The sequence below is a fragment of the Panthera leo genome, chromosome A1, assembly GCF_018350215.1.
Source record: "Panthera leo isolate Ple1 chromosome A1, P.leo_Ple1_pat1.1, whole genome shotgun sequence".
Lineage (NCBI taxonomy): Eukaryota > Metazoa > Chordata > Mammalia > Carnivora > Felidae > Panthera > Panthera leo.
The window spans coordinates 90924128-90945309 of record NC_056679.1 but is presented as its reverse complement, the minus strand read 5'-3'; the positions used below and the strand labels follow the sequence as shown (position 1 = coordinate 90945309).

The 21182-nt window shown below is 52.4% G+C and overlaps 1 protein-coding gene across 2 annotated transcripts in view; it reads right to left on the bottom strand.

Annotated features, from left to right (window-relative positions):
* ADAMTS2 (ADAM metallopeptidase with thrombospondin type 1 motif 2) overlaps nt 1–20400 on the bottom strand; it is a 241762-nt gene extending 221362 nt beyond the window's left edge. The window contains exons 1-2 of one of the 2 annotated variants that reach the window (XM_042932778.1): nt 20163–20400; nt 18764–19158 (exon numbers count right to left, since the gene is read on the bottom strand). In XM_042932778.1, the coding sequence (XP_042788712.1) occupies nt 18764–19158; nt 20163–20295 (528 nt within the window). In that variant the 5' untranslated portion in view covers nt 20296–20400. Of the gene's footprint in view, nt 1–8515; nt 8724–18763; nt 19159–20162 lie in introns of those variants that run through there. The other variant, XM_042932788.1, reaches the window with a different exon arrangement.
* Between the last annotated feature and the right edge of the window lie 782 nt (nt 20401–21182).

Below are 21182 nucleotides of genomic sequence, written 5' to 3'. Positions count from 1 at the left end.
GCTGAGAGAAGCTCCCTGACCTAACGGGGGCTGTGGGAGGGAGTACCGGTCCCTGCTACTCCTCCCCCACAAACCACCACACATCCATGCCCTGTGCTCACTTGACACAACAGACCAGGAAAAGAAAAGTAGCCCTGCCATGGGTAAGTGAAGATACAAGGTCCACTTATGCCAAGACTTACCCGCTTTAGATCTATTGCCCGCAGCATTCACAGAACGAGAGAGAAGTGGGACCTGGTTCTTGTCTCCCTTAGACAGCAGCGGGCCAGCTGCTCTGAAAACATGGTTTGAGCTCCCATGCAAAATTAAAGAAGTTCAATTTTATGCTCTAACCAACGTAATAAGACAAAAAAATGAATAAATACTGAAAAAGAAGACACAAAAATATGAATTGCAGGAGATAACTATACACTTAGAAAATCCTTGCCCCCAAAAGAATCCACAAAAAAAAAAAGGAAAAAAAATAATACGGAAGTTCATTAAAATGCCTAGATGCGAAATATAGAAATTTGCATATCTGGAATGCAAACATGGGAAACATCCAATCGAGAGATTTCTTTTATGATTTTTTTGTGATTATCCATGTTTTTTGCATTCATGCCACTATGATAACGGGAGACTGTTTTTGCTGATGCACAAGAGGAAGACAGAGTCACTAGAAGCAAATGAGAAGGCGCAGGTGGGGCCTGGGCAGGGCTTGGATTTGCCAGGTCAACTATGGTCCTCAAAGCGTTTAGCTGCAGTTTGTGCAAATGCATATATAATTTGTATGAACATGCTGATTTGAACATGCTGATTTCAGCTTCATTCGCTCTTTGTGAATGAAAGTGTCTCACCTCTGAGAATATCATTAATCTGGAATAAGGAGGTCCCAGGTATCCTGAGTGAATGGTCACCCACTGTATTCTAGGTTAAAAATTATCATCTACAGGGGTACCTGGGTGGCTCAGTTGGTTAAGCATCCAACTTCGGCTCAGGTCATGGTCTCACGGTTCAGGGGTTCGAGCCCCACATTGGGCTCTGTGCTGACAGCTCAGAGCCTGGAGTCTGCTTCAGATTCTGTGTCTCCCTCTCTCTCTGCCCCTCTCCAACCCACGCTCTGTCTCTCACTCTCTCAAAATAAATAAATAAAATAAAATAAACATTAAAAAAATTACTATCTATAATAACCTGCTAATAAAATATAATGGAAAAGATCCTATTCACAATGGTGATAAAATTTGAAAAGTCGTAGTAAGAAACCTACTGGGGATAGATTTTTAAAGATTTGAATCAATGTTCTTCTTATTTCCCTGAGAAAATTAAATACCTTGAAGATGTCATTCATTTGTTCAACAAAGATTCACTGAGGCCCTGCTGCAATGCTGGACACTATTTTAAGCATGCGATATCATCCAAAATAAAGATCCTCTTAGGATATTGTTTAAGATCATAAGAAAACAAATCCAAAATCCATTTGGAAAATGGACAAAAATAGTGAAAACATTTTTTTTTAAGTCATGATGGTGATATCTGCCCTACCAGATATTAAAACGTATTAGTAGGGGCGCCTGGGTGGCACAGTCGGTTAAGCTTCCGACTTCAGCCAGGTCACGATCTCGCGGTCCGTGAGTTCGAGCCCCGTGTCAGGCTCTGGGCTGATGGCTCGGAGCCTGGAGCCTGTTTCCGATTCTGTGTCTCCCTCTCTCTCTGCCCCTCCCCCGTTCATGCTCTGTCTCTCTCTGTCCCAAAAATAAATAAAAAAAAAAAAAAAAACGTTGAAAAAAAAAAAAAACGTATTAGTAAGCAACAAAGGGCCTCGTGTTGGTACAAAATAAAACAGAGGCCAGAAACAAGCAAGAGTGCCTCCCTGAACTTTGTAGATGAGGGAGTGCACATCCCAAAGTCACAAGGAAAGGGGTGGATTAGTAAATGAAGGTGCTGAGACACAGAACGGCAATTTAGAAAAAATAAGAACTTAACCCACACCTCATACAGTACAGGAAACACACATCCCTTGGATTAAAGGAGTTCAACATTTCAAAATCAAAATACAGGGGCACCTGGGTGGCTCAGTCAGTTGGACATCCGACTTTGGCTCAGGTCATGATCTCACGGTTCGTGGGTTCAAGCCCCAAGTCAGGGAGTCAGGCTCAGAGCTTACAGAGCAGAGCCTGCTTGGGATCCTCTCCCTCTCTCTCTCTGCCCCTCCCCCCCAAAAATAAATAAAATAAAATAAAATAAATACAACAGAGCACTTCTTTGAAAGGCTGATTATTTTCTACAACCTGAGTAAACAGAAGAAATTAATAGTAGAGGCCTGGCAGAGCTGACCAGGAGAAATGAAAGGTTGGCAAGGTAAAATAAGAAGGGAAACTCTCTGAATATGAATCTGCCAAGCTCACAAAGGGTTAATGAAGGCAGGAGAAAGGGAAATGAATGTAGTGATTCTGGTGGCCTTGATGGTGGGGGCAGATGCCTGACACTGCTCCTCCACACAGCTCTGGCTGCCCTCCACCCTCCACTCCAGTCACTCCCAGACACTGAGCAGAGGTTGGCCTCCTGCACCCCCATGCCAGGTGCCCTTGTGCAGGACACCTCGTTTACAACCTTCCATGGCAGCCCTAGGTCGGAGCACAGCAGCCCCGTCTGACCAACCTCCCCAGTAAGGACACAGTCAACAAGGACCTGCGGACCCCAACAGGAAAAATATCACCCGAAGGCCGGGCCACACTATCTGAGGTGGGCGCTACTCTGGCAGGGCAGGGGCTTGGCCTTAACCTTGTTTGCTGGGAATTGCACCAAGAACTCAGCCGCCAAGGAGAGAAGGAGGAACCCCCCTCCTGCTGCAGTAATTAAGCCTGCTGTGTGGGTTGGGGGTGGGGTAATGTGTACCTCAGAGGACAGCAAGGGTTTCCTCTGGAGTTTCAGCTACAGCAGAAGGAGCCCAAGCTCGGGGCCATGTGTGCCCTGGGGTTGGTCACTGTCCCTCTCTGAGCCCTGCTTTCCCCCCAGTACAGCGGGATGATATCCCGCTCCCAGAGTGTTCCTGTTGGCAGTGTCAGAGGCCATGTGTGAATAGGAACGGGCAGGCACAGCCAGAGTCTGAGTGTGTGGCCAGCCATGCAGAGCCCACCACACAGGAAGGGTCACCCAGGAGTCCTGGTTGATGGAGTAGGAAGGCTCACTCTGGGAAAGAAGAGGAGGACCGAGATGGCAGGAAGGGAGGAGGAAGAGAACAGAGTAAGGAGAAGGGAGGGAGAAGAAAGAAGAGGGTGAGGCAGGGCAGGGACAGAAGAAAGAGAAACAAGAGAAAAAAAAGCTTTCGGTGGGGGGTTGGGGGGAGAGATGGAACCAGGACCCCCCTGCCCCACCCTCCAGTGCCCTCCCTGTGACAGTTATTGTGGCATTTGGGGACTGCTCAGGAAACACAGGCTTTCTCTCTCTCAACTAAGCTGAGCCCCGGCCTGGGACCTCTGCTCACTTTGTGTGGAGGTCTCAGACCAGCCACTCTAGGCTACAACACACCCAAACACCAGGGATGTCCAGACCTAAGCCCGGGGTTAGTGAGCTCACACCAGCGGCCAGCGGTCAGCCAGCAGAGCCAAGGGGGGAGCGTCACAAGGCCTAGCGTCTGGCTGGGGGCATTGAGGGGTACCATAGAAGACAGCACCCTGCCCCTACTCTGCCCACCAGGGCCTGCAGGATCAGTGCCCACGGCCAACTGCGTTCTACCCACCCACTGTGTGGACAGCCAGCCTCAGGGACAGTCATGCCAGAGGGCTTCCCTCCATGTGCCCTGCTCTGAATTCCCAGGTGAAGGACCAGGTGGCACAGAGGGTCAGGAGCTGACACCTCAGAGGCAGCTTCTATGCTCCCAAGCCACCTGAAGGCCTGGCTGTCCCTCTTGGACATCTTCTCCTTCCACCCCAATCCTCCCAACGATTTTGGATCCCAAGCTTTTTGGACTGGGGTCGACCAGCTTGTTCCCCTTCACTTCCTCAAAGACACAAGCCCTCCAAGGTAGGTAGCATGCCAACTGGGGAAACTGAGGGTCACAGGCCAGCAAGTAGCGAGCCAGCCCCGAACCTGGTTCTGTTTGACCTCACAACTCCTGACCTTCCTCTAGGTCAGTGGGTGCCCACTGGCTGTGAATAAGATCCTCCCATGTTGGGAAATCAGACCTCTAAGTCCTACCTATATCCAACAAATCAGAATCTCACAGGGCAGGGCCTCAGCACAGACACTGTTCAGAGCTGCCCATCTGTGGGCAGACAGACAGACAACACAAGGGAAAACAATTTTATTCTCTACACAACAGGCCATAGATTTCCTCTAAGGCGGCGGGGGTGGGGGGGGGGGGAGGCGATGGTCTTTGAGGAAAGACTTTCTAGAGGCATGTGGGAATAAAAGTACCAGTGGGAGCCAGTGGCGGCCTCTGTGGGCAGGTACCAACAACTACCATCTTCTGTAAGACTCGGGAGGTCTGCCTGGGAAACAGTGAAGGTTGGGAGAGACACCACTGAGAGAAGGAGAACGTGGCCTGTTGAGGTGGCAATTCCCCCACTCATGGGCTTTCTGAGAACTGGTTTCAGTCCCGGAAGCCACCTGTGTGGCCAGCAGCCCTGAGTCCCAGGTCCTCAGAAAAGACAGCCCCCTGGGAATTGTATAACGCCTCTGGCTTGGGGTGGGGGTGGGGGTGGTGTGTGAGGTATTAGACACATTTTATCTAGATTTCAGCTCCTTTGCTGATAAAAATAGGACCTTAGAAAACTAGAATTCAGAGGATATTGCCTTCACACAAAATCCATCTTAGTCCACGAGCAAGCATTATATTTTATTAAGCAGAGAAATGCCAGGGGCGTTCCCATCAGAGCCAGGCACAGACGCGGATGCACAAAGCCACTGCTGTTACTTAACGTTACTCTGAAGGTTCTAGATAGTGCAGATTGGAAATGAGGCTCCAAAATTATCATCGTTTACAGACAGTACAACTGTATACCTAGAAAACCCAAGGGAATCCACAAAGATATATTAGAATTAATGAGTTCAATCAAGCAGCTTGATAAAAGATAATTATATAAAAATCGATAACCTTCCTGTACACCAACGATAGATGGAAATGATTCAATAAATAGCAAAAAGGAAAAAAATCCTTGAAATGACCGTGATTTAAAACAATGGGTGACCCATATAAAAAATGTATAATACTTTACTGAGTAACATCAAAGCAGAATTAAATCGATTGAAAAATACACCATGTTCCTGGTAAATGCTGTAAATTATGTCAATTCCTCCTTTAACTGGTTTCTAGGTTTAATTTAATGTCAATCAAATTCGCAAGGGATGTTTTTAACCTGACAAAACAATTCTAAAATTCAATTGAAAGAATAAACAGATGTGACCAGCCAAGAAAATTTTGCAAAAGAATAACAGCAAAACGGGAGGTATCCAGCCAGATGTCTCAAATCAGCACTGTCCAACAGAAATGTAATGAGAACTTCACATGGAGCCACGTTGAGGGGAAAAAAAAGGTGAAATTAATTTCAGCAATATTTCTTACTTTATCCGGTATATCCAAAATATTAACATTTTAACCTATGATCAATACTTCTAGATAATCATGAAATATCTTATATATTTTTTTGTAGTAAGTCTTTGAATACTGAGTATTTTACACTTAGGCACTCACTTCACACACTCACTTCAGACCAGTCACATTTCAAATAGTCAAAAGCCTCACCCAGCTCATAGCTCAGCTGGCTCATAGCTACCGTGGTGGACAGTGTAGCTATACAGTAGCTAATACTTCAGCTATCACAGCTTAAAGGCGCTAATGATAAACACAGTTTAGTACAGGTTGAAGAACAGAGTGACAGAAAAACAATTCATCTGTGATATCGATCAACCCGACATTTCGTTTGCAAGTGACGGGAGACGGTATGTGGCGTCATCCATTAAAAAAACATTGATGTGTGTTTTTTTATATACATTCATGTTCACCACGCTTGAGCTACTTTTCATCGTAGCTACAGAAGCTCTGTTCCCAATCACACTGGCCACGCCTGAGACTTAGACAAATATTGCATGGAACAGAAATACACCTTATTTGCCATGGAGTCACAATCCTTGCTTTCAGAGGAGAATTATCCAGGTTCAAAGATGAATCCTTGAATATTCTGCTCACAGAGATAGCAAGGGCTAGTCCCTCTGGCGTGAATGGCCCTGTGTCAGCCGCTGCTCTGCTTCTCGGCCTGAGAGTTGCGTGCCAGCTCTCAGACAGTGCCCTGAAATCGTTTGTAACATAATAACAATAGTAGCAACAACAACAATAAAAACTGCATGCTCAGGACTCTAGACGCACATTTTTCGCACCTACCACCTCTGAACTGGGGAGGAAATTAACGGATCTTCTCACCGCCAGCAGTCGGCAGCAACCATGCAGTGGCTGGTGTTGGCTGGCATGCACCAGCCTGCCCATGGTGTTTCACTCATATTGCTATTACTTCACTTGAATTGGGTGTAGGGGCAGCACTTTTTGTGTGGAGATCCTTGCCACCCAAAATGTCCTCAAAAAACCACACCACAATGGCAAACATTTATAGCATGTGCAGAAGGTCACCGAGACAAGGAAGTGTGTAGCTTTGGCATCAGTGAGGAATGTCCCTGGAGGAATGACCGCAACCCCACACTTTACCAAGGAGAAGAAGACACCTCAAAATGAAGAAGGCAGTCACATGCTAAGTAAGCAAAGCGAGTGAGAAGGGAGAAATGGCCCACTCTTTGGAGCAACTAGGGGCAGGGTGGCTGGTGCCTATCTATGCCTCTTAGGACCGAAGTTAAGGCAGCACGGCGCAGTTTTATCAGGAGTGTCTGCTCTTACTTGGTGTGCCCTATGATTGATGGCACCTTTGATCTGATGAAATGCATAAATTTCCCAAGCCCTAGGCCTGGGCTAAGGGCTTGCTGTGCACCCACCCATCCTTCCAATGCCCAGCAAGGTGGGTATGGATAGGTTCCCCTCCTTTGCAAGCCAAGGAAATGAGGTTTAGTGGCATTTTAGCCTTTGTCCTGGCTGCCCAGTTATGTGGGACAGAGATGACCGTGTGACACGGCAGCCTCTGGGCCACACCAAGTCCGTGCTCGCTTGAAACCTGCAGGGCAAGGTGGGGCAGCGCAGAGCCTGCCTAGGCTCCCTGCACTGTCTGGGCCTGGGTCCTGGATGCCAGGGTTTCCTCTGCCTCCAAGGAGAAGCTGTGCACCCCACTCCACAGGCCTAGAGTAGATGTGCAAGGTAATTGAAATTCATGGATGAGCCCGAGGAGCCAGCTCCAGGCTCTGTAATAACTTCTCCATATTAATGGCAGCACCGCAGACCCGGTGGACAGTTGACATTTAATATGAAACATAAGCAGCAGAGCAAGAGGCTCCTACCTGGGCCCTCCCATTCCAGAGCGCCTGCCAGTGGGGGAAGGGGGATCCAAGGTGGTCCCAAGATTCACAGGGCTGGGGTCTCCCCCTCCCCTCAGTACCTCTGCTCCCTCTCAATCCCCTCCCCTTGAGGAAAGCCCCTGCCAAGAACACACACGACCATCATACACACTCACACTTGAATGCACATGCTCACTCAAATGGGGACATATATACACCTACACACAGACACAAACATGCACATTCAAACCCACGCACATGCTCACACTCATGCTCACTCCAATGCATACGCTCCCATGCATGGACACACACACACACACACTTACGTGCACATCCATTTTCACATCACACACACACAGATATGCATGCACATGCACATGCACACACACTCACACCTTTCCACATACACATACACATTGCCATGCAGAGGCACACAAACATGCACATATGTTCCCCCAGGCTGCCCAAGCAGAGGAGGGCAGTGAGGGTAATGAAGGATGTGTCTGCCTGCCAGTACAGACCCAAGGTCCCAGGAAGGACCCCACACGCATTTGCCCCTATGGATCTCAGAGACCAGAACGGGGAGGCCCAGACCACAGCTGAGGCCACTGCACAGTAAAGCCAGCCTCAGTGCTAGGTGGACACTCCAGGCCATGGGAGGTGTCCCTGTGTCTCAGAGCAAATGAGCTCCTCAGTGAGTGCTCACCCTGGCTATGGCACTCATGGTGCTCACAGCAGGCCTAGGTGAGGATCTGGCCTTCCCCACCTTCCAGCTGACCCTAGCATCACTCTTCACTCACTAAGGGCTGGGGGCACAAGGGGACAGGAAGCCAAGGCTGGCCATGGGGCAGAAAGAGCCTGAAGCCTGCCAACACATAAATGGATGGCACCGTTACACTCCACAACCAGTGCCAGAAACACACATGGCCACAGAGTCAGGGCAGGGGGTGTCAAGGTGACAGAGGATGACTCAGAAAGAGCTGGCCTCCCAGAGCTCAGGCTCGGAGATCGGTGACCGACCAATCCACTGTGTTCTTTACCCTAGAGGATTCCATGGAGAGAGGCAACACCACACTGGGAGAGCCCACAGATCCGAGTAACTCACCAGAGCCTCAGTTTCCTCATCTGTCAAAGGGGGACAGCAATGGCGAGCTCACAGGATGACCGCAGTGATAGGGTACATGTTCCAGGAAAGGTAGCCGGTATAGACACTGATCCTCTGCCTTTTCTTGAGGGACAGCGCGGGCAGCAGGGCCCTCAGCCGGCAGAAGAGTGACACAGGCGGGAAGCCGCTACCCCGCAGTCATGGGTGGTCGCAGCTCCCGGCACTCTCCTGGCGCTGTTCGAAGCCGTGGCTGCATCATATGACTCAGCCAGAGCCAATCAGCACATGGCATTCCTGGGCCACAGTGATTGGCTATAGAAAAGTCCCGTGACCTAATCCCAGCCAATCAGGGTGAAGCTCAAGACTGGCGGGAACCTCCAAAAACTAGACCGCTTCTCTTTCCCCAGCCTGTCCCTGGGGATGTGAGGGGTGTGGGGACAGCCGCAGCCACTGGTCCTCCAGGAGCAAGAGTCACACAGGGGAGGAAAACTGGGTGAGTGGGATTCAAGGGGCACCACTCCAACCCTGAACTACCTACTGAATCCCATGAGTCCTCAGATGCCCTTTTTCACGTGGTAAAATACACACAACATAAAATTTACCATCTTAATCATTCTTTGTGTAGTTCTTAGTGTGCTAGTAAATGCATTCTTAATGTTGTGCAACCATCACCACTACACATCTCTATAATTCTTTTTTTCCTTGTAGAACTGAAACCGTAACTATTAATAATAACTCCTCTCCCCTCGTCCCCCCAGCCCCTGGCAACCAGCACTCTCCTGTCTATGATTTTGACTACTCTAGGTGCCTTTGGATGCCTTATTTTTTTTTTAATGTTTATTTATTTTTGACAGAGACAGAGTGCGAGCGAGGGAGGGCAGAGAGAGAGGGAGGCACAGAATCCAAACCAGGCTCCAGACTCCCAGGTGTCAGCAGAGAGCCCGACGCGGGGCTTGAACCCATGAACTGCAAGAGCATCACCTGTGCCAAAGTTGGACGCGAGATCATGACCTGAGCTGAAGTCTGACGCTTAACCGACTGAGCTACCCAGGCGCCCCTGCCTTTGGATGCCTTATTCAATAAAGACAGATGAGTCTCATTCTGAGGGGCCACCACGAAGAAATGGGGTGGTGGGGTGGGGTCACAGGTTGCTGATCTGCCACCTTGAACACAAACCCCTGACAAGTAAGCCTCCATCATGGCAGCCACAGGTCAGTGCATGTTCCTACCCAGCCCAGGCAGGGAAGAGCCCCTAGGAAGCTCCTTCCCTTCCACCAAATCCTTCCCAGTGAGAAGTGGTGGGGAGGTCAGCCATAAGGTTGTGGATGTCCTGGAAGGGTATGTGGGACAGCTGTGATGAAGTGAGGCTGGGTTCTCAGCAGGTTCCCCAGCCCCTGCTGGCAGGGAACCCTGGCCCATCTAATGATCCTGCTGTTAGCACATCTCTCAGTGCTTCCACACCTGCCTCTGGAGGCCCTGTCAGGGGACCTGTCAGTCTTCACACTGGACTTGTTTGCCCACATGATATCAACAGATTCAGAAACATAGTTTCTCTGAAGTAACAATAGAGGATTCCGCAGCAAAGAGCCCACACTCACCAGAGGCAGCAATCTCTCAAGGGAGGTGGGGCTTGTGTCCGCGGGGATCCCCGCCTCTCCATCCTCCAACTCTGTTCCCTCACGTGTGTCTGTCTGTTCCCCACCTGGCCCCTAAGACACCTGGAGTTGCCCTGGAAGGGTCCTAGAAATGGTTAACTCCAACTCCCACTTTCCATCTGGACAAACTGATGGCTCTCATGGTGGGAGGATTTGCCCAGGCTTGCAAGGTGGCTTGCCAGAGCCCAGCCTGATATCTCCTCACCCCCACCTAACACTTCCCCATACAGGTCTGGGGTCGGGGGGGGGGGGGGACTTCCATCCCCTACTTAGTTTGATTTAGACCAGTGGTTTTGAACTCAGGTTTCATGAACCCCAAAGTGGGGGCAAGAAACCTGTAATACCACATGTGTGTACAAGTGCTTTCCTGTGGGAAAGGAGGCAGAGCTGTCAGCCATTCTCAGTGGTCTGCCCCACTGAAGGTGGACATTCTGGGATTGGCAAGAGAGCAGATAAGGAGAGGCAGGCCAGCCCTGGGCATTGGGGGGGGGGGGGGGGGGGGGGGGGAAGGGAAGGGTACAGGGTCTCAAGGGCAAGTCCACAGCCCTTTCCTACATAGGCTTCAGGAACTCTGATTTCACAGCTGGGCCCTACATAGCCCAGACATAGCCAGATACACATTACCTATGGTACAGGTTACTAAGAAGCACAGGGTGTAACATGGCATGCGAATGTCTAGGATGGCTTCCTGTATGAAATGCTACTTGGCTGAGACCTACAGACTGAGCCAAGTAAAGATGAAGGGATAAGAGTGGTCCAGGCACACAAGCTATGCAAAGGCCCTGAGCTGGGAGTGTCAGGGTTGGAGGAACTAAAAGATCAGTGTGACTGGGGCACAAGCATGAGGGGGACACAATGACAGATGAACCTGGAAGCCACTGGGCCAGGTCATAGGGGGCCTTGAATGCCAGGCCAGTGGGTTTTGATGTTTTTCCGGGTTTTTTTTTTAAGGGCAATAAAAATCATTGAAAGATCTTGAACAAAGGAGTGACATGATTTAATATGTGGTTTATAAAATCAGTCTGGCTGCTGTGTGAGGCAAGAGTTGCTGGGGAGAGACCATTCAGCAGCAGCTGAGGAACACAGGCACAAAAGACGAGGCTTAGAGTCAGGCATGGTGGAGAGGTGGGCACTGGAATGAAGTCCAGAGATGTCTAAGATGGTGGCTGGCTGGATATGGGGTCATGCACAGGGAGGAGAGGGGTGATCCTGGGATTCCCACCCAAGAAAGGGTGGGGTCTGGAAGAGAATGGAGAGTACATTCCATTTCAGAAGCATGGGGTCAACCAGAGAAGGAGCCCTGGAGGCAGCTGCGCAGGCAAGTTTGGAGCCCAGGAAGAGACCTGGGCTGGACTCTGGGACCTGGAGTCCGGGTGGAGTGTGTGGTAGCAACTGTTTTCATCTGCCTGGCACATTCACCCTCCTCTTGCTTTTACATAAAACGCCAACCCACTCCAGAGTTTGGGGATCTGACCCTCACTTTCAATCCCAAAGGTGAGCAAGAGACTCAGGCCAGGCCTACATCATAGCGGTCAGTTTAAAAATGGGCCCTATCACAGAAAACATGAATAGACACTTCTCTAAAGAAGACATCCAGATGGCCAACAGGCACATGAAAAGATGCTCAACGTCACTCCTCATCAGGGAAATACAAATCAAAACCACACTCAGATATCACCTCACGCCAGTCAGAGTGGCCAAAATGAACAAATCAGGAGACTATAGATGCTGGAGAGGATGTGGAGAAATGGGAACCTTGTTGCACTGTTGGTGGGAATGCAAACTGGTGCAGCCACTCTGGAAAACAGTGTGGAGGTTCCTCAAAAAATTAAAAATAGACCTACCCTATGACCCAGCAGTAGCACTGCTAGGAATTTACCCAAGGGATACAGGAGTACTGATGCATAGGGGCACTTGTACCCCAATGTTTATAGCAGCACTCTCAACAATAGCCAAATTGTGGAAAGAGCCTAAATGTCCATCAACTGATGAATGGATAAAGAAATTGTGGTTTATATACACAATGGAGTACTACGTGGCAATGAGAAAGAATGAAATATGGCCCTTTGTAGCAACGTGGATGGAACTGGAGAGTGTGATGCTATGTGAAATAAGCCATACAGAGAAAGACAGATACCATATGCTTTCACTCTTAGGTGGATCCTGAGAAACTTAACAGAAACCCATGGGGGAGGGAAAGGGAAAAAAACAAACAAACAAAGAGGTTAGAGTGGGAGAGAGCCAAAGCATAAGAGACTCTTAAAAACTGAGAACAAACTGAGGGTTGATGTGGGGTGGGAGGGAGGGGAGGGTAGGTGATGGGTATTGAAGAGGGCATCTTTTGGGATGAGCACTGGGTGTTGTATGGAAACCAATCTGACAATAAATTTCATATATTAAAAAAAATAAAAAATAAAAATAAAAATGGGCCCTATCAGAGCCCTCTCCAGGATGCTAGCAGGAACCACCCAGAAAGAACTGCTCTCCATTTCTGATTGCCACCGTGGAAGAAGACAAATTAAGCAGGAGTTGCCGGTGGCCCCCACATGGGGAAGGCCATGTTGAGATAAACACAAAGAGTGACAGAACTGAAAGGCAGAGAGCATGTGCTGAAACAAGCCCTGAGCCCCTGGATCCAGCCATGCCTTAATTCCTCAGGACCCCATAGATAATTGGGCCCATGACCTCCCTTGTTTATTTCATTCATTGTAAGTCAGTTTTCTGTCATGTAAACTGAATGAATCTTAAAACAACAAGGAGCCAAGAAGCCATGGAGGAGGCTGAGACTACTCTGGGACAACTGTGTAGATTGCCAAGAGCAGGGGCCAAACAGGTGCCTCTGCTGTTCTGACCTGAGGACCCCCAAGACCCAGGGAACTTGGAATGTCCCACAGCCCCTCTGTGGTGTTCCTGAGATCTTCTCACTGCCCCCCCCCCCACAGGCAGTGCCAAGGTAGGGTGGGAGGGAGGAAGACCTTACAAGGGACAGCTGCAAGTCCTAGGCACCCTCACCCCAGCCCCACAGCCCGAGCCTGCCACACCTGCCTGCCCGACTCTAGCATCTGAGCCAGCTGGAATGAAACTCATCTTGGTCCCTTGAGCCAGCAAATGACTTTTCTCTGTAGACCTTGGTGACACTTAAAAAGACTGGACAGGGGTGCATGGGTGGCTCAGTCAGTGAAGCATCCCACTTCCGCTCAGGTCACGATCTCACAGCTCGTGGGTTCGAGCCCCACGTCGGGCTCTGCGCTGACAGCATGGAACCCACTTCAAACCCTCCATCCCCCTCTCTCTGCCCCACCCCCATGCTCACACACACATGTGTGCATTCTCTCCCTCTCTCTCTCTCTCCCTCTCTCAAAAATAAATAAATGTTAAAAAAAAAAAAAAAAAAGACTGGACAGAGTTGGCTCCTGGCCAGGCTGCCATCCTGGCCAGGAGCCCCAGCCCACCAGACAGAAGTCCTTGGGCCTCTCTGAATCTTGGCCATATGATGAGGGCTCTGCCTCGCAGAATCATGGGGGCTCATACTGAGCTCCCACATTAGGATATACACTGCCCCCCTGGTCAGACCTCAGGATGGGACCAGACCTCAGAGACCAGACCCTTCCCACTGCCTAGCCCATGAAGACTTCCACCCACTGGCCCCGTCAGGCCCTATCTGGCCAGAGAGGTCCCCAGAGCTGCACTGAGGTGGGAGGCAGAGGTGGCGCGGGGTGCTTCGGTCCTACTGGAGTCCCCGCTGCCATCACCCAGCTGTGAAGACTGAGGCAACCTGCCAGGGGCTGCAGGCTGGAGCGGGTGAGCAGTGTGTCAGCCACCAGGACTGCTCCCTGCTCCCACAAACAACAGACAATGCCCCTGACTGAGAAGGTCTCTAAGAGTCAAAACAGGAAAGGTAAGGACTGTTTTCAAGAAATGCATTTCTTCCTTTTTATTCTTTTTTGTTGGCATGCAAAAAAAAAAAGGCAATAAAATGTAGTTGGCGTGGTCTTGGAATCAGAAGCAAGGTTTCAGCATTTGGAGGTTCAGTTCATTCATCTGTAGAATGGGGATATCAGGCATAGACCATAGGCTAGTGCGAGGATTGAACAGGGTGATATCAGGTGCTCAGCAGGGAGCCTGGCACATAGTAGAGGCACAAAAAACTATGACTCACTATTATTTTTATGCCAACAGCCTTCTCATTGTTGTTGCTGTATTTTTGAGGAGGGGAGCGGGGCAGAGGGAAAGAGAGAGAGAGAAAAAATCTTAAGCAGGCTCCACTCTCAGCACAGAACCTGACAGGGGACTCGATCTCACAACATTGAGATCATGACCTGGGCCAAAATCAAGAGTTGGACGTTTAATTGACTGAGACACCAGGTGCCCCTTATTGGGTTTTTGATGAGCATATAAGAATGATGTGAAATTAGCATACCTATCAATTGGCCCGAGAGGTACTAGAAAGCTATAGCAATGTGACATGCAAGAATCCTTCATTAAGTGTAATTTTCTTATGCATCATGAAAAGACAAACTTTACCCTTTCCCTGTGCATATCATGAACAATTTCTGTCTAGTGGCTGTAAAAAAAAAAAAAAAAAGACAACCTGGAAACTCTACATTTCCCAGCCTCTCTGGAAATAAAGTGCCCGGCATGCCTTACAAAGCATGTCTTCATGTGGCATCTCTTGAGTCTGCACCTCTACCTGACTCCAGAAAGATCTACATCTTGGCAGGCCCAGAATCCCAATCTCATGGTAACTGAGGAAACAGCACCTCTTCCGGTCTCCATTTCTGGGGTTCTCACAAGAGCATTAGACCCCAGGCTAGCCAGAGTCATACCCAGGACTCAGCCAGAAATAATCAGAAAAAGATGTCAGTCAGGCACTGCTGGGGCCCCTGGAAAGACGGGGGCACCACAGAAGAATTGCACCTGACAACAAAGCTAACACATAGAAGACAGAGACAGGAGACAAGTGCACCTGGATTCAGCCATGCCTGAAGATTTACCATTCTGTGAGCTAATAACTTCCCTTTTTTTGTTTGTTTAATTAAACTAATTTAACTTAAGCTATCACTTGTAACTGAAAAGATCCTGACAAATATGGTGAATTAAGAATCCCCTTGATTAGGAGACTCCTGTCCACAGAAAACAAAGCTACTGCCACTGTCCCTTCCTTTAAAGCAGAGAAACAAATTCAGGGCCAGGTAAGTAGATGAGCAACTGTGTGTCCCTGGCCAGGAGCAGGACATTAGGCCTGAAAGGGCTTGTGGCTCTTGGGAAAGGCATGTCCCATCTAAATGTAAGCTCTAAGACCACAGCTGCCTGCTGGGACCCTGCTCTGTGGTTTCTCTTCACGTCTTCCAGGAAGACTAGTTCCAAAAGTTCTGCAAAGAAGGGGTTCCACGGTCCCATCTGCGTAGAACATGATGGATTACACAGAGCACAAGACATTTCCTTTTTTTTTTTTTAAGTAGGCTCCATGCCCAGCATGGAGTCCAACTCAGGGTTTGAAATCACAACCCTGAGATCAAGACCTGACCTGAGATCAAGAGCCGGACACTTAACCGACCGAGCCACCCAGGAGCCCTGAGACGACTTCTTCATTACAGAACTTCTCAGAGATCCCGATGGACTCCCTGAATCTCACAAGCTGAATGCAAGGTACAGCACTGCCCACACCAGTTTGTCGGCTGAACCCCATTTGCTAGAGGCAACGTGTGGTACAATCTGCAGAACTCTCTTGCAGAAAGGGGGCTATTGAGCCTGGCTTCTCAAAGGGCAAGCCGAGGCCCAGGAGTATTAGCCTCGGAGCTTATGAGAAATGCAGAACTTCAGGCCCCACCGCAGATGTGATGAACCTGCATTTTAACCAGGTCCCTGGGGATTTGCACACACACCACAGCCTGACATACCTGCTTCGTGTGTTGTGTTATCTATGAAGGAAGAGCAAAAGCTGAGGAGAAAGGTGGCCTGTGTGGCACGGGGGTTAAGGGCCTGGGTTTCTGGGTGAGTGAGATGCATTTATCCATATAAGGCCCATTGGGAGGGGATGCACAGGTATTGCCTATCTCAGTGTCTTGGGAGTGCTGTGGAAAAAGTAGCTGGAGGGAACCAGGCCAGAATCCTACCTATGTGGTCTTGAGCAAGTGGCTCATCCTCCTAGAGCCTCCCTGCCTATCTGCAAACCAGGGATGAGGATCCCTCCCCTGCAGGACAGCTGTGGAGACCACGGCTTTGCATGATGTATAAAGCCCCAGGCCTATCACTGATGCAGAGAGACTTCAAAGGTTAAGGAATTAATTGTTATAAATGAGAAGAGGCACACATGCCAAAACAAAAGGAAGGAGGGAAGGAAAGAAGGAAGGGAGGGAGGGAGGGAGGGAGGAAGGAAGGAAGGAAGGAAGGAAGGAAGGAAGGAAGGAAGGAAAAGGAAGGAAGGAAGGAAGGAAGGAAGGAAGGAAGGAAGGAAGGAAGGGGAAAAGAAAAGAAAAAAGAAAAATAGTAAAAAACTAATATTGATGCCCTACCATCTCTAGGCCGAAGGAAGGAAGGAAGGAAAGAAGGAAGGAAGGGAGGGAGGGAGGGAGGGAAGGAAGAAAGAAAGAAAGAAAGAAAGAAAGAAAGAAAGAAAGAATAGAAGAAGAAAAAAAAGAAAAACAAAGAAATTTAAAGAACTAAAATTGATGCCCCACTGTCTCAAGGCCATTTTTCACTGCCAGTATTCAAGGCCCCTGAGGCAAGGCCCAGCCAGTCTTCCAAGTCCAACTCTTTCCTGCTCCATCTTGTACGTGTGCAGGCGTGTGTCCAGTACATGTGACATCTCACTCACCATGTCTGTCCTGACCCGGCCAACGCATACCTGGTACCTCTGCACGTCTTCTTCCCTCTTCTGAGATTGCCAACATGCACCTTTGCCTATTGGCAACTCTTTCTTCAAATAGCCCCCAGGAGATCACTGTCAAAGGCAGGGACGGGGTACTGCTCAGACCCTCAACCCAGGTGGGCACCGGGCGAGGAACACCTCTGACCGGCACAGTGGACAAACACACTAAGAGGTTCTGGCTAAACAGATGAATCACCAAATGACAGACGAATGAGTGATATAGTGACACAGACTCCCTGAAGTGCTGTCCTTCAGGAATTAATCAGTACACAGGAGCTGGCCCACCTACAGACTGCATCCATGTCAACTCCCCCAACCCCTGGAGTCCCCAGCACCAATTTCCTTTGATTTAGGAAATTCACCTGCAGCACGAAATGAGACACACCTACGAGGCCCGGGATGTCCTCGGACATACAAAGGGCCGCACCAGGATAACCCAATTCCTTCAAGGACATTTATAGTTGTTTGCAATATGCCTGGGTTCTAATGAAATCCAGCCAAAGGCAGTGATTTTCCGAAGCAACAAGTGACATTTCCTGTGTCTCCATAAAAAGAACACCAGCGGTTGTGGGGCACTGGTGTCATTGCTGGCTCTGCAGGCAGGCAGGACGAGCCTGAGGACAGGGGGACTTGGGGGCCAGCAGGGCTGGGAGAGCGGCCACTCGCTCAGAACAGGAGTGTCCTGAGCAGCACTTACAGCAGAAGCCACGGTGGGCGGCTTCAGATGTCTGGCCAGCACCGCCAGCCTGACCACCGCACACCCAATCCAAAATAGAAAACTGCAGTGGCTTCTGCCCGTGCCAGGCCCCGGGGCGGCCGGACAGAGCACCGCCAATGTCAGCCTCCTCCCTGAGCATCGATCCAGGCTTCCTCTGAGGCCCCCTGATGCCAAGCCATGGTCCCTCTGGGGCCCCTGAAAACAGGAAAACTTCCCAGGGCTCCAGTCACACTGGGTGGCCCAAAAAGTCCCAGGAGGGGACTGGGCCTCTCTCCTGTCCTTCAGAGGCTACCCGTGGGCATCAGAGCCTGTATTTCCAAATGCTCCCCTTGGCTCAAAATAGAGAGAGAAAACCGACTTTTCAAATTACCAGCTGGAGTTCAACAGGAAACCACAGCATAAAAATCAGTGGCTCCCGGTCAGCCAGGGGGCAGAGGAATAACCGGGCATTTCAGCACCACTACCCACTCCCTGGGCAGCACAGAAGCAAGCAGACTGACCGCCAGCCCATGTGCCCCCTTGCACACATACCACACATTCTCAAACGCACGGGGACACACACTCAACAGATACCCTGACACCCAAATGAGCAGAAACCTACAGATATGCTCACGCACAAGACACATATTCACGCAGGTGCACAGGTACCCAGACACGAGTGCACACCAACATTCCAAGACACATGTGCAGATTCACACATTCCCAGAGATGTACACACACTTGGCTACGATAGGAAGACCTGGGGCCCAGCACGCATAAGGGACACCACACTCTTCTGCTTGATCAGAGCTTTAGAGACCCTGACCCACTGCCTAAATCACCCGCTCTTGGGCCGGTCAAAATAACTTGCTTTCCTGCCAACCACTTCAGTCAGTGCCCCGTGGTCCCTGCACACAGGGGTACAGAGGAGGTCCTCAGTGCAGGCCTTGGACTCACAGGTAACCAGCCTCCAATTCCCAGGCAAGGGCCTTGGACAGAAAGGAGCGAGAGAAGTGAGTACTCACGAGCCCGTCGCAGTTGCTGAGCGCCACGGAGGAGGCTTCAGCCAGGCCCGCCACGTCTCCGACATAGAGGCACGTCCCGAGCAGGGGCTCCACGCGGGTGGCGCCCGACTCGCTTTGCCACTCCACCGTGGCCCCGGGCGCCACGAGGCGGGCATTGGGCCGCAGCCGCAGGTGCAGGTCTCGGCCGAAGACTGTGACATTGTAGAAGAGGCGGCCGCCGGGGTCCTCCTGGTTGCCTCCAGGTAAGCCCGGGGTCTGGTCAGGGGCGGCCCTGCGGGCGCGTACCCCAGCCTGGGCAGACGCCGCCGACACCACGTGGGACACCAAGCGGCCCTGGGCGTCAGTGCGCACCGGCACCGCCAGGATGCGCTCCGCTCCGTGCCCCAGGGGCCCTCCTGCAACGGGAAGGGGCGTCAGACCCGCCAGAGCCTCGCCGCGAAACCCCGCATCCCTCCACCACCCCGCCGCCACCACCGCTGCGAACAGGGAAGGGCATTCTGCCAAACAACCCCCAGAAACTAACCTTCACCTCCCCGGCCTTCTTCCAACTGGGAAGGGGCGTTAACAGGGACATCACTCCGGAGCCCCGCCGCCCCCAGGCCGTCCCCCTCTGGGACCCTGCCAGCCAAGAGCTCTGCCCCCTGCCCGGTTCTGGGTTGGGGCTCCGCGAGCTCCTCACAGTTCCCCTGGGGATGGCCCCGTCAGACTGTTCCCGGTCCCTTGAACCTACCGTCCTTGGCAGGACATGGGGCTGCTCCGAAGCCGTTGCTGGTTGGGCCCCTACCCGTGCGCCTCTACCCCTCCGCGGTCCCCGCCGCCCGGGCGCCCTCACCGCTTGCCTCCGGAGCGGCGAGGACTCGGCTCCCCCCGGCACGCGCGGCCTGTCCTTCGTGTCCAGCTCTCGGTTGGACCAACGCTGGCCCCCCTCCCGCGCGCCCGAGGGCAGGGAGGGGTGGAGCAGGGTCCCTCGGATCTTCAGGGATTCCCTCCAGGGAGCCCATCAGTCCTCAGGGCCCAAGGCGGCGAGCTCAGCACCCGGCTCCTCCCGAGCGTCCCCGGACGCGAGCCCCGGCGCAGCCTCGCCCTGGCTCCCCAGGACCCGCTGGGGCTAGCGCTGCGCTCTCTGCCGCGGGGCTTTCCCCGTCCTCCATCTCCATGCTCCGCGTCCCGGGAGCCGCGAACGCTCCGAGGCTCCCCCCGGCCCGAGGCGCTCCGGTGCGCCGCGGGGCGCCCCCTGCGCGACCAACCCGGCCCCGAAGTTGGCCAACTTGGCCCCGGGCGGGGTGCACAGAGTTTGCCCAAGTCGGGCTGGACGACGCCTGGGGAGGGGGCGGCGGGGCACGCGGGGCGGGGCCCGGCCGACCGGGGTCGTGGGGCTCGGGGGCCCGGCCGCACCTACCTGGGGGGTCGGCGGCGGCGGCGGCGAGTCGGGCGTCCGCGGGCGGCGGCGGCAGCAGGAGCGGCGGCAGCAGCAGCAGCAGCAGCAGCGCGGGGCAGAGCAGGCGGTGAGCGGCTCCCGCCGGCGGATCCATGGCAGCCGGACCGCAGCCGGGGCCCCGCACTCGCTGCCGGCGCGAAAGTTCCCCGCGCGCCGCCCAGCCCACATCTGGGGGCAGCTGGAGCCGCCCGCAGCTGCAGCACCGCAGGGCGCGGGGCGGAGGAGGCGAGGCGCGGAGGGGAGGGCGGGGGAGCGCGGAGGGGAGGCGGGGAGAGGGAAGGAGCAAGCGAGCGAGGGAGGCGGGAGGGAGGAGAAGGCGAGCGAGGGGGAGGGCGGGGACGGCGGGCGCCTCAGCCTGCGGTGACCCGGCGCTTCTTGGCGCGGCCGCCGCCGCCGCCGCCGCCCGCTCCCCTCCTCGCGCCGCCGCCGCGGCGGTTCCCGGCTCGTAGCGAAGCAGAGACGCCCCGAGGCGGCGGCAGAGAAGCGCGGCTGGCCGGGCGAGGGGGGGGGTTGGTGGCGGAGAGCCCCGCCACCGGCCACCATCGGACGCGCCCCGCGCCCTCGCGGCGCACAACCTCGGAGGAGCGGCGCCCAACCTCGGAGGAGCGGCACCCGCCCGAGCATCTCCACCCAGAGTCCTTGGGGCGCCCGGGTCCCGCCCGTCAGCCTTGGGGCTCAAAGGGCCGCCTTACGCTCTCTGGGAGCCCTGGGGCAGGACCGGGCATAGGAATGGGACGGGGTTGGGGAGGCTTGAGATGGAAACACCAGAGGCTGGAAGATGCTTTCAATAGGAGGGTGCGTGCACTGCAGGGGCTATCCCAAATATAAACTTTTACCCTTACGGAGAGATGCAAGGTTTCTTAGTCCCCAACTCCTCTCTGCCTAAAGTTCCTGTCCCTCTCTGCCTCCTCAACCCTCTGTTGCAACCTCTGAATACAGCCTTCTCCACCCAAGCCTGTGCCTGCCTCCCAGAGCTCAGTC